General features: G+C 37.4%; 1 protein-coding gene across 1 annotated transcript; it reads left to right on the forward strand.

Annotated features, from left to right (window-relative positions):
• The first annotated feature begins 8,987 nt into the window (after nucleotides 1-8,987).
• On the forward strand, nucleotides 8,988-13,640 carry LOC103940470 (disease resistance protein RUN1). Its single transcript, XM_009350586.3, has 6 exons — nucleotides 8,988-9,623; nucleotides 9,778-10,876; nucleotides 10,982-11,278; nucleotides 11,509-12,336; nucleotides 12,577-13,174; nucleotides 13,354-13,640. Exons 1-6 carry the CDS (start codon nucleotides 9,124-9,126, stop codon nucleotides 13,545-13,547), a joined length of 3,516 nt encoding a protein of 1,171 aa, XP_009348861.2. The 5' UTR covers nucleotides 8,988-9,123; the 3' UTR covers nucleotides 13,548-13,640.
• The last annotated feature ends 702 nt before the right edge of the window (nucleotides 13,641-14,342 follow it).

Consider the following 14,342-nt stretch of genomic DNA (forward strand, 5'->3'; position numbering starts at 1 on the left):
GTCATGCAAATCCCCTTCAAGATGCATAGGTTTATATATGATGCATCAAAAACAATTTATTGAAGAACAAAGTTTAGGAGTAGTTTTATACCTCTTGATCTAGATCTTAGACCAAGGATTGACCACCTCCAAGCTCTTTGCTCCTTGAACTCCTTGAACTCCTTGAGCCTAGCCTCCCTCCTTGCCTCCTCCACTTTGTTGAGAATGAGTGCTCCTAGGTTCTCTTCAAGTTTCCAAAGATATGAAAACCTCTAAAGATCCTCACCCACTTTGTAATGAGAAAGATGAAGGAATAAACAAAAGAGTGTATAGATGATTAGCTAAAACACTCCCTTGGTGGCCGGCCCTTTGTGTTCAAGAGAAAGAGCTTTTCTTTTTCCTTTTTGTTATATTAGAACACAAAAAACCCTTAATGATCAAAATGTTATAAAGTTCCTTTTATAGACAAAAGAAACAAGTCAACATTTTAACCTATCTCTCCCTTGGTGGCCGGCCCTTTGTGTTTGGTTTGGGCTTTGGGCTTTTAATTATTTCAAGTCATCCAATGCTTGAATAAAAGCCCAATGGGTTTTGGCCCAATGGGCCTAATTAAACCCGAACGTTTCTTTAAGCCCAAAACGATCTTTATCGCTTTTATGATTTCTTTAGACTTTCTAAATTATCAAAACACTTAATTAATCCAATTAATTATTTCCTTCATCCATTAGTTACTCACTACAAGAGTGTATTGGTGAACAATCTTTTAGGTTCTAATTAGCAAGGCAGTGAGGTGATTGGCACCAATCCAATTGATTATCCAATCACTTAGTGAATTAAAACTTACTTTTAATTCACCTTCCTTTTAATGACTACATTTAATCATCTAGAAGAACTCACAAGCCATGAGTGACATCTAACCATATATCATGGCTACCCAAAGTTATTCGGAGAACCTATTCAGTTGGAATTACAATGTAATTCGATCCTTCTCTAAAACAATACTCTCAATCACATTACTAGGGTATGGATTTATAATGTCAAACCCCTAATGTGATTATTCCTTCTTATACGATTCATTTGAGACGTATAGGAACGCTTTCCTTTATTACGCTCGATACTTCGGCCGAAGATTCCCGAATCATATCTTAGAGTATTCATCCTCTCTTATCGAGGATTAGAGATTCCTTGTTGCGCATTCACTTGCCTTCATGGCTAAGTGGCTTAACCCCAACGATGCCTTGGACACTCGTGAATGGAATGACTTTAACATAATCAAAGATTAAGTACTTAACCACAAGACAACGACGATGCCTCAGGTCAAAGGATTACTTACATTATTCCAACCATTTAGAGTTACTTGCTTGACATGTGAGTAGACCTCCATGCAAGTACTCTCGTTCGATTGTGTTCAGTGAACTCATTCCCTTAATGAGCACCTACATGCTTGTCTTAGTGTCGCTACACAAATGGGATGAGACTTTCCATCCTTCCAATTGAAGCGGACATAGTATGTACCAGTCTATGGATTGTCAGTATCCCTCCGACAATCCTTATGACCAGGAACCTTTTTGGACATGATGGTTATGAGAAGAAGGTCTCTGTAATCTAACATCATTAGGTTACTTCTTCCATCGATCCATTGTCCATGGATACACTATTTAGGACATATTTTGTTCTTTGAGATAGTCCTAATTAGTATCTTTGCCTTCCGATGTATAAGAGTCATATATATACATCAATTCATTGTCCTGAAAGGTTTCTTCCAAAGATTGACTTTCAGGGCATATTTCCAACAATATAAGCCTTGGTTTGGCATTGGATGATTTTAACACATTGAGAACAATGACCATACCTCACACTACGTGGCGTGTTGTCTTAATACCGTATAATTGTCATCATGGATGAAACAACCCGTCCCAGAGTTTTTCGAAACAAAAGGGCATTTATGTAATTTCACAAAAAATGGGATATTTTGAAATAGGTTTACTTTTGGGTCTTGTTTGGTGTGCCCAAAGGGCCCACCTTCAGTTTTTGTCTCTCGACCCAAAGCAACTCAACTCTCTCTCTCTCTCTCTTTCTCTCCCTCACTTTTCTCTCTTTCTCTCCCTCACTTTTCTCTCTTTTTCTCATCTCCCCTTTAACTTTCTCTCTGTGCTCTCCCGTCCGGCGACCCACACCACAACGGTGATGTTACCACCACCCCCACGACAAGCTTCTCAACCTCTCGACGTGGGAAGGAAACCAAACCCAGGTTCCTGACGTGAACCGTAGGTTTTAGATGACATTCCTGGCCAACTTCGGCCACCACTTGGGAAACAAAAGGTATATTCATAAACTAATATTGGTGGTCTTCAATTTGGTGGGTAGATTGTAGGTTAGGGTGGAGAATCGGAGTTGAACAGAGCTCAGGAAGCTCGAGTCTTCTTTTCCATCGAAACCAGTCTGAAATCGAGTCGACCTGACTAGGTAACCCAAAACCCGAAACCCTCTAGGCCAAGCCCAAACCCATTAAACCCAGGCCTTTGGATCGTGCAAACTCGGGTCCTCGACCCACTAAACCCAGCCCAAGTCTAATAGCCCTAAAGTCCAAACCCAAGGCCTTCGGCCCTATATGAACCCAAACCCAAACCTAGGCCCAGGCCCAACCTTGCAGCCTAAACCCATTGAACCCTTGGCCCAAAACCATCAACCCAACCCATGTGAAACCAACCCAAATCCTAAGCTGAGCGTGGGTCCACGTGTGGGCGCATATGTGTCTACCTTGGCCAGCGCATGAAGCACACACACCTTCATAGGAGGTACTGTGCTCTACCACCATCCATGGCAACGTCAATGACTTTTCTAGCGAACTTTTCGGCTACCCAAATCGGGGCGCGACCATCCGGCCGCCACCACGTGGAGGCACGTAAAGGTGCGTGTGGCAATACGTGGGGTACTCGAGGTCCCCCCTGAAGGAAGATTTGTGAAAAACATGTTCATTTAAGCAACATCAATAGCATGCAATTAACAATTAAAGGCGGAATCATGCTTGTATGCACTTAAAACAAAACATTTACCCATGAAATTCAAAGCCTAGTAGATAGGTGAACCAAGACTCAACTCAAAACAAAGTGAGTTGAGAAATCAATACCTTTGTAGATTCCTCTTTGCATAAGCAAAGGCTAATCACCCAAAGAGAGGGCCTTCATTCCTTGCATCTTAGATCCATGAATTTGGATGGATGAAAAGGTTTCTCCAAGTTCCCAAAATTGAGAACCTCTAATGATTCATCACCAAGGCATAATGAAGAAGAAATGAGTGACCTTGGAGGAGTTTGATTGCTAGATGATTTCCTCAAGGATGGCCGGCCACTTCTAGAGAGAAAAGAGAGTTTGTGTTTCTCCAATTTCCCCAAAAACAACCCTTAATGAATTTTGGCTATTAAGTCACACTTATACCTTAATTCTTTTGAGTGGCAAACTTGTAAATAAGTCAAAAACCCACTCCTTCTCTAACATGGCCGGCCTTAGGGATTTATTGGGCTATTTGGGCCTTTGTGAATCATTATTCATTAAGTTGTCATACAACTTAAGTCAATGGACTTGTCGTTCGAAGCCCATTGGGCCTTAAGGTCCAAAACTATCCCGATGTCTTTTAACGAACTTATTCGTTTGATTAATAATCATATTAATTAATCCTTGCCATAAATAATTAAACCATTTAATTATTCTTACTCATCTCCGTTGAATCTTCAATCTCTACCTTACACGGTGTACGATCCATTAGGTTCCTTTTAGCGAGGCAGTGGGCGATTCAAACTCTTTCAAATCGATTGTGAATTGAAACTTACTTTCAATTCTCCCGTTAGTGATAATACACTTTTAGGGCTTCCACAAACCATGGTTGACGCCTAGCAGCATGTCATGGTTACCCAAGCTAATCAGAAGAGGTGGAGAACCTATTCAGTTTTAGGATTACAAATGCAATACGGTCTTTCTCTAATACAATACTCTTGACCACATTGTTTGGTTTGATAGTTTATTCATGTCTACTATCCAATGTGAGTCTTGTGCTTATATGATTACCTTGAATGTGATTTGGAACACATTCCTAAATCTCATTCATACTTTGGCCAAAGATTCAAAATCATATCATAGAGTATTCTCCCTCAAACAGTTTGAAGGTTAGAGATCCCTTGTTGCGCATTCACTTGCCTCCATGGCTAAGTGGCTTAACCCCAACGATGCCTTGGACACCCTCCTGATGGAGTGACTTTGACATAATCAAAGATTAAGGACCTAACCACAAGACAACTGTGATGCCTCAGGTCAAAAGACTAATTTGCATTATCCCAACCATGAGTTCTCATGTGACATGAATATGAGAACTCTTCGTTGATCGTGTTCAGTGAACTCATTCTCTATTGAGCACCTACGTACTTGTCTTGATGTCACACACACCAATGACTCGAGACTAGTCACTCTCCCTGAGAGAAGACATAGCACGTACTGATCTTAACGGACTGTTAATGCCCAATTGACAATCCTATGATCAGGAACGTTTAGGATGTGTCAACGAAAGAATGGTCTCATGAATCTAACTTTTTTAGATCGCATTCTTCCAATCACATATTCCTTGGACTTATCGTTTAAGCATATAACATTTATATGAGACGGCTCAAACAATAATGTTTGCCCTTAATATTAAACTAGATTAGTTTAACATGTGAAATGTCCATAAAGTATCATCATATGATTGGTTTTAGGGCACATTTCCAACACCCCCTTATGTTTTTTGACATCCTGAATTTGTTTATGACGTTCGTTTTATGAAATTCAATAGTTATGGTAGATCTTTATTAATTGGACCCTTTATGTGCTTAGGTGCGATTATTAGCAGCGTTTTCGTCCCTCCTATTTCACACAGCTCTTGACGACAAAGTATCTTTGAGTGGACCCCTTCCAAAATGCATGTTTTAATTGCTAGAAATGCATACATGAAAAGCATGATTTAATGGTTACGTTTTATGAAACGTTTATGAGTAAATTGGATTTACGTTTATTGATATTTCACGCTTTGTGAATTATCATGCTTTATCGACTTTACGTTCTTCGTGGTATATATGATTGATGACTATATACTATGAACATGATTTATGATATGATGTTTGAGTTACTGAGCTCTGTTGAGATATATATACTTATACTTTGGAAATATTATGTTCAATGAGTTTTGTGCTTATCTAGTGGTCACTATATGCCTACGGGCAAATGTTATCTATATATGGCTTCGGTCGGGTAATTTAGGGGCCTACGGGTCGAATGATATCTATATATGGCTTCGATTGGGTGATGTAAGGGCCTATGGGTTGAATGAAGGCCTTCAGGTGAATGAAGAGTTTTATATGCCTACGGGCGATACTGATACCACTATTTAACACACTATTTATGATATATATTTTATGAAGGTTTTATGACATGTTAGGGTTCTCGGAAAACCTATTACATATTATACTATTGAGTTTTCATAAATTTTGGGGGTCAGTACGTTGTTGAATAACTGTTTTAGTATTACTTATATATCAACTTAGTCCACTCATGTTTTGTTTTGCACCCTTCTCAGGACTTAGAATCCCGGCGTCAAGGCACTTCTGCATCGGCATCTTCGAGTCCTCTTGGTGTGGGGCCCATCCTTTTGTTCATTCAATTTTATATTATTCCTTTTTAGTGTCTCAGTTTAGTTGTATGCTCTGAACACGTTCCTCAATTGCATATTCACTATAGTTAAATTGATAGCTTTTATTTATGTTCGTTACTTTTCATGCATCCTAATATGGCTTCATCACCTTCTAGTGTCAGCTAGCACGTGCCTATTCTGGTGTTTGGTCAATATCAGGGTCGGGCGTGTCAATGGATATGCATGAAGCAGCCTTTCTATATATTATATGTGCTCACAGATGGCTCGAGAGCACCTAGTAATAAGATTGATGTATATTTACAACCATTGATTGAGGAGTTAAAAGGAATTGTGGCATGAAAGTGTACATACTTATGATGCCTTGAGCAATTAGATGTTCTAACTACATGCTGCAATGTTTTGGACTTTTGTGACTTTCCTACATATGGAAATTTATCGGATTGGAGCACTAAAGGTGGGAAAGCATGTCCTTCTTGCTAGACCTGACATTTTGGACTCGACCCGTTAATATTAGTATTTGGGTGGATGCTTAATGGGTAAACCCGTTAACAACCTGTTAAATAATGAGTCACTTTGGGTCAACCCGTTAGACCCGTTAGTTGAGGATGTTTTAGTAATTTCAGTAAAGTCTTAACAACAAAAAATAAACTATGCAAATAATAATAATAATAATAATAGTTGTTAACGGTGACCTGTTAGCTTAATGGGTCGGGTTAGGGTGACCCGTTAAACTTAACGGGATAGGTTTGGGTGACCCGTTAACTTAACGGGTCAGACTGAACCAGACCTAAACGCAACAAATCCGACCCGTTTACAGGTCTACTTCTTGCAATAAGAACACAAGATCTCGTTGGCTGACTAATAGAAGAAATTATTGCTACACAGGTCACCTTAGGTACTTAGCCATAAGTCATAAGTTTCGAAAAGATAAGGCATCTTTTGATGGCACACAAGAATGAGGACTTGCACCACCTAAATTTCTGGTACTGATGTGAAAAGACAGTTACAAAGGATACTCACAGAGTGTAAAAAGGAAGGCATTCGAAAAAGGAAAATAGATGAACTTAAGAATAAAAATGATCGATCATTATGGAAGAATAAAAGTATTTATGTTTTTTAGTTACTGTATTGAGAACATAATTTGGTTCATCATAATCTGGATGTCATGCATATTGAAAAGATTTTTTCTGAAAATATACAGTAGACATTGTTAGGTGTTGCTAAAATGACTAAGGATAATTTGAAATCACAACTTGATTTGCAAGAGCTGAGCATCAAAAAACCATTACACCCCCAAGAACGAGGTAAGAGTAAAGGTTTACCTACCTCCTGCTTATTTTACTACGCATAAAGAAAATAAAGATGTGTTCATAAAAGTATTGAAGGAAGTAAAAATTCTAGACTGTTGAAGCTTCCTACCTATTGCTTTTTTTACTATGAATAAAGAAAATAAAGATGTGTTCCTAAAAGTATTGAAGAAAGTAAAGGTTCTAGACGGCTAAGCTTCAAATATTTCTCGTCGTGTAAACGTAAAGGAGCGTAGTCTTTGGAGTCTTAAAAGCCATGACCACCATATACTAATGCAACAATTACTTCCTGTAGCTGCACATAGAGCTTTGCCTAAAACTGTTGTTGAGGTATTAATCGAGTTGACCTATTTCTTTAGACAACTTTGCTCAAAAGTGAACATGTTATCTGATTTTGAACATGTTCAAGATCAGATTGTCCATGCACTTTGTCATTTGGAGAAGATCTTTCCACTGTCTTTCTTTGATGTAATGGAACAATTGTTTATCCATCTAGCTGAGGAAGCATTAATTGTTGGAGCTATTCAATTTTATGGCTGTATACTATTGAGAGGTTCGTAAATATGCTAATGTAATTTTAATTTCATCTTAATCAAATATGTTTATTTTTTTTTAATATAACTTACCAGATTTTATTTTAATTACATTGTTTTGTAGGTATTTATTAACACTTCAAAATTATGTGTGTAATCATGCGCACCCTGAGGCCTTAATTGCTGAGGGGTACTTAATGGAAGAATGCATGAATTTTTGTGCACGATACTTAAAATGAAGTTAAAACCAAACTTGATGGATTAGTTTGTAATTTACCCGTAATCGGAATTGAATTCCTATTACAGGATACATATTTGTTTATGTAATCTTAGGAAATCAAAATACATGTGAGGTTCACGCGCATTAAGGAATCCAACTCCTAATTTTGGAGGAATTGGACTCCCTACATGAGGGAGGTATTTCAATTCCTTGACACTTGAGGAATCCGGAATGAATTTCTTCTACCAATTATGCCCTCACTTGTTTTTGATTATCCCAACATTGCTCTTCATTTGACACTCATTATACCATCTTTTAATAAATAAATAAAACCTATTTAAATATTTTTATATGAATAAATTTTATTATATAAATTTAATTAAGAATTTAATTTAATTAATTAGTAAGAAAATAATTTATTTATGTAAGGGCAATTTAGTAATCAATCTAGTTTTCATTCCAATTGAAGTGAATTAGTAAACAACTTATATGGACTCAACATCATTCCTACTTCGATTCCAGACAGTTTTAGTAAACAACTTCAACAAGAATCTGATTCTAATTCCACCTCCTTTCAATTCCTCCTCATTCCAATTCCTTCTTAATCCAATTCATCCTCAATTCAATTCATCTTAATTTAATTACGAATTAGTAAACGCCTCCTGAAAGTCGTTGTGAATGAACCTACACCTTAGTCACATGATGCCATTGCCACCACACAAACCCACCAAGACAACCTTTGTAAAAAAGCAAAGGGAAATCTTTCCCTCTCCCACTTGATTTTCCATTGACAATAGGACTTGATTACGGTATATGCATTTATTTAATATATGTGTGTGTGTGTGTATATATATATATATTTATATGTAGGGTAAAAATTATCACATATATATTTACCAAAAAAAAAGAAAAAGTCCCATTTTTCCAATTTAGTTTTAGGTTCGACTCTAAGAGGTGTTGATTTAGGCTAAGCTAACTAATAAGTCAACCTTAATAATTAAGAATATCACTAAATTGTAATACTACTTATATCTTCAATTCATAAAAGACTTGTAGTTAAGTTGGTTAAAAGTATTCTTCTTTGCACCTAATAACCGAAGTTCAAATTTTATGCTTCCCTATATCACTTGTATTAAGAAAAGTTTGGCATCTTGCAATTTATGTCAATATCAAATTCGCACGTTGCCCCAGTTTTACCAAGCTGTCATGCATTATGGTTGTAAGGAACCTGATTTCGTTTTCTTGGCTGAGTGAAAAAGGAGAGGGCATATGTACCTTCATGTTGCTCCAATTGCTTTTAAGTCGATGGGGTAGACTATCTTTATTTGCTTGACCAAGAAAGGACATTAGTATCACCTTATCTCTATGATCAGCAGAGTAATTACCAGCAAGAGAACTGAGTTCATCCATGGCTCTCGTTAGAGCTCGAGAAGTCTCGTCTTCCGATTCTAGTACTTATCACGTGTTCTTGAGTTTTAGAGGCGAAGACACTCGCAAGACTTTTACCGACCACCTCTATGAAGCCTTTGTCAGTGCAGGCCTTCGAACTTTCCGAGATGATGATGAACTTGAGAGAGGGGAAGATATTAAGTCGGAGCTGCCGATAGCAATCCAACACTCTCGAAGTTCAGTCGTAGTGTTTTCGAAAGACTACGCTTCTTCCAAGTGGTGCCTTGACGAGCTTGTGAGGATCCTTGAACGGAAGAAGGCGTCTAAACATGTAGTTCTACCAGTGTTTTATGACATTGATCCATCGGAGGTGAGGAAGCAGACTGGATCATTTGCGAAAGCATTTTCTGGACACCAAAAAAATCGATCTTTGAGCAAGGACAGGGTAAATGGATGGAGGGCAGCACTTGCAGAAGTTGCAGATCTAGCAGGGATGGTCTTACAAAATGAAAATGATGGGTAAACTCCTACCACAACTGGTCTATTTTTATGAAGTTTCAGTAATTAGATTATCTTTTTATTGCTAGCTAGTGGATTAACTTTGTCACTAAATTACTTCTTATATACATTATAATATTGATCATTTGAAGTCATTTCGATTGCAATTTTTTAGGCATGAGGCAAAGTTTATCAAGAAAATTGTTAAAGTGATCGAAGCCAAATTAAGTCGCACGCCATTAAGTGTTGCCCCTTACCTGGTTGGTATCAATTCTCGAGTAGAAGAGATTACTTTATGGTTACAAGATGGATCATCCAATGTTGGCATATTTGTAATTTGTGGTATTGGTGGAATAGGGAAGACAACCATTGCGCAAGTTGTTTACAATTCAAATTTTTCAAGATTTGAAGGAAGAAGTTTCCTTGAAAATATCAGGGAAATTTCTGAAAGACCTAATGGCTTGGTACAAGTTCAAATGCAACTTCTCTATGATATATTGGGTGGGAGAGAAGTGAAGATACATAGTATTAGCGAGGGAATAATTAAGATTAAAGATGTCATTAGCTGTAAAAAAGTTCTTCTCGTTCTTGATGATGTAGATCATACGAGCCAATTAGATGCAATACTTAGAATGAGAGATTGGTTTTATCCAGGAAGTAAAATCATTATAACAACTAGGCGTGCAGGGTTGTTAAAGTCTCAGAAGGCTGTTAAGGTACATAATGTTCAAACTTTAAATCATGTTGAATCATTGGAGCTCTTTAGTTGGCATGCTTTTGGACAAGACCATCCAATTGATGGTTACATCGAACTTTCAGAAAGATTAGTAAGCCATAGCGGTGGACTTCCATTGGCTCTTCAAGTTTTTGGTTCCTCTCTATCGGGGCAAAATTTAGATGTATGGGAAAGTGCATTGAAGAAATTGGAAGCTATTCCAAACAGTGACATCATGAATAAACTCAAATTAAGCTACGAATCCTTACAAGATGACCATGACAAAAATTTATTCCTCCACATTGCATGTTTCTTTATTGGAAAGGATAAGGATGTCATTGTCAAGATACTAGATGGATGCGGCTTCTTTACAATTGTTGGCATTCAAAATCTCATCGACCGATGTTTGGTAGCAGTTGATGAATATAATAAAGTGAAGATGCATCAAATGATTCGGGACATGGGAAGAGAAATTGTTCGCCAAGAATCGAAAGAGCCTGAGAAACGTAGCAGATTATGGAATCATAAGGATTCTCTCAATGTCTTGAGAGAAAAGAATGTAAGAAATTTCCTTTTGTAATTATGGATGATTTTTCCTCCTTTTGTGTTTAAGTGTGTGTTACTAATCCAAATTCTTTTGTTTTTCTTTCTTCTTTTGTATTAGGGTTCAAAAAAAATTGAAGGTCTTGCCCTGAACATGCATCCTGCGGACTGCCCTTCAAGAAAACCGAATATGGTTGTCTTGGAAACCAAGGCATTTAAAAGGATGGTCAAGTTGAGATTCCTCCAGCTTAGTTATGTACAACTTAATGGATGCTATGAAGAATTTCCTAATGGATTGAGATGGTTGCATTGGCTTAAATTCCCCTTAGACTCTATACCCAGCGATCTTCTTTTAGAGAGCATGGTTGTTCTTGAAATGCACTACAGCAGCCTAAGACAAATATGGAAGGGAATAAAGGTATTGAACTTTTGTTTTGTTCTTCTGTTGTAGGGAATCTAGGGATTTATATGCGCTAATATTAACGGGAATTGTTATTAGCACTCCAAACTTTCTATATTTATAATGAAAAACACACTTATGAGGAGTGCAAAATGAGATTTTTGGAGTGCCAAGAACAATTCCCATATTAACTCTTTTTTAACGCCAATTATTAATCCCATGCTTTCTTGCATTTTATCGTTTTACAGTATCTTCCAGCATTAAAGATCCTTGATCTCAGCCATTCCCATGATCTCATTGAAACCGCTGACTTCTCATCGGTCCCCAATCTAGAAAGATTTATTCTTGAAGATTGTGTAAGCTTGGTTTATGTCCATGAATCCATTGGAAATCTAGAGAAGCTTGTTTACTTGAATATGAAAGGTTGCAGAAATATTACAAAGCTTCCAAAGAGCATTTCTATGCTTAAATCACTCGAAACATTTATTGTATCTGGTTGTTCGAGTCTTAAGGAATTTTCCATGGAAATGGGAAAGATGGAATCTCTAAAAGTGTTTCTAGGAGATGAAATTCCAATAAGTAGATTACACATTACCACTTTACCCCGCACTTTAGTGGTTTTAAGTCTAACGGAATGCAATCTTTCTGATGATGCTTTTCCAAGGGATTTTGGTAACTTACCCTCATTGCAGAGTTTGGATCTAAGTAGCAATCCAATTTGTAGCCTACCAGATTGCATCAGAGGCCTCACGAAGCTCAATCACCTTGCATTTTCCCGGTGTTCAAAGCTCAAATCGCTTGTGGGGCTACCGAGAGTTACAGAATTAGTTACAGTCCATTCTGAATCCTTGGAAAAAATAACATTTCAAACAATTTCGTGCATCCCGGAGAGGTTTATGCATGGTTACAACTTTAAACTTTCTGAGATTGAGTACTGGTATAAGTTAGAACCCATTGAAAGAGTTGATGTAGAAATGATCAAACTTTTGGGATTGTGCAACTTGGAATCCATGAAAGCCATCAGGATGTTCATCCCAGATATGCTATATCGTTATGGCATGATCCGTCCCCTTGAGGTGCTTCTCTCTCTCTCTCTCACTCTCACAAGAATGCTATATGTAACCCCAATTGTTTTTCCAAATTTGCATGACATGCTCACACTACTGGTATTTAACGCAATGATGGTTTGTGCATTATCATGTGACATGTAAGCTAGAGAAAGAAAAGTTGGGAAGAACTAAATTTTGGTAAAACAACAACTTCGACTATGGCCTAGCAAGATCAGCTGCCTAATTACTGTTTGCTATCTGTCATAGGGATTGTATGAATATGGTATATTCAGCACATTTCTTCCTGGAAACGAGGTTCCAGGCCGGTTCAGTCATACAAGTAAAGGGTCCTCAATATCTTTTACTTTGCCTTCACTTCCTAATTTCAAGATCCAAGGATTGAATATCTTCTCCGTCTATGCAAATTCTGGTGTGTATGATTTTTCTGGTATGCCTAATCCAGTAATGATCAAAATAAGTAACAAAAGCAAGAATCTTAATTGGATCTATGGCCCCTCCTGCTACGGCATTCCAGATGATGGAAACGACATGACATGGTTAAGCCACTGGAAGTTTGGGAATCGATTAGAATGTGGCGATGAAGTGACTGTTTCAATATTTACAAGTTCTCCATTTCTAGTGAAAGAGTGCGGCATCCAACTTGTGCACGAGCGAGAAGTCGAGATCATGAGCATCCAAGACTACAGCATAGACCCTTGCCATCCCTATGAGGATTTGGAAGAATTTGTTCCAGGAACCTACTTCCTGTGGGGTGGACCCATGGTGAAAGATAAAGGCTATGTTTTTAATTGGCAAAAGGAAGATTGGTTCCGCAGCATCTTTGGAGACTCTAATGAAGAGAATGGTATGTTGTTTAGCAAAGTTGTTCGTACTCACTTTGTCATCCGGCATTGTTCTTGTTAGTGCTTTAAAATACGATATATATCAATCTTAGAGTACGCATGTAAGTCCATATACACTTGCATTTTTGAAGAACTTGCTGTATTGATCTCTTGGACTGTCTGGTATTTGTGTTTTGTCTAGACCAAGAAGAAGGGCAGCAGGTGGGCGATAAGCCGCTTGCGATTGCAGTTGCAGCAGCAGAAGCATTGGTAGAAGCAGAGAGAGCAAGCAATACCGGCGGTCGAAGAGGCTGCAAGATTTTCGTTATATTCACCGCTGTCTTCTTTCTCTTCGTTTCTTTAGTATTCTCTCGCTTTCCTCTCTCTCGGTCATGAAAGACATTTGTTATACTTGACACAATCATCTTTGCCCTCTCTCTGTGCTGTCAAATTACTTTATCTGAATAATTGTAATGGGTGGATTTATAATTTTGACCCATTGTTTAATAAAGAAAACACTAAATTAATGGGTAACTGAAGGTTTCATTTTGATGATGATTCATAAAGTGATGACTCATAAAGTCATTATTTCAAATGTATTTTCTAAATTAATGGGTAACTGAAGGTTTCATTTTATTTAATAAGGAAAACACTAAAATTGAATAATCTACCGTCTTTATGGTATTTATGAAGAATCGGCGAGAAAAGAGATTCATGTATTCATGAATTTTTTTTTTTTTCAAACGATAAATTTTGTTAGTCTCCAATAAAGTTTGAATCCACATCATTATGTAAGAGCCCAATACCTTTCTACCATTCTGGTAAAGGTCACTTCCATGTATTCATGAAATTGGATGAACCCTAAACCCTTTTAAGAGATTAGTCTTACCTAAAATCGGTATTGAGGAAGAGGGAAAGAGCTAAGGATGGGCGGCTGCCATGGCAACCGATAAGAGTTTTGACAAAAATTAAGGATATTTTTTTCATTTTATCCTTATTTAACGGAGATTTTTCAAGAAATAACCAAAATGATTGATGATGAACAAATTTAGAAACCACTTCAATTGATTTCAAATTTTAAAAACCAAAGTGAAGAGATGAAATCTTAAAGATTAGTTTGGCTAAAAAGCCATTGCTAAATAAATACATAGATTATAGACCGATTCTATAAACATGTATTCTCAATGCTGG

Source organism: the organism of the source record quoted next, unplaced genomic scaffold, assembly GCF_019419815.1.
Source record: "Pyrus x bretschneideri cultivar Hongxiangsu unplaced genomic scaffold, Pyrus_bretschneideri_v1 Contig43, whole genome shotgun sequence".
NCBI classification, from domain to species: Eukaryota; Viridiplantae; Streptophyta; class Magnoliopsida; order Rosales; family Rosaceae; genus Pyrus; species Pyrus x bretschneideri.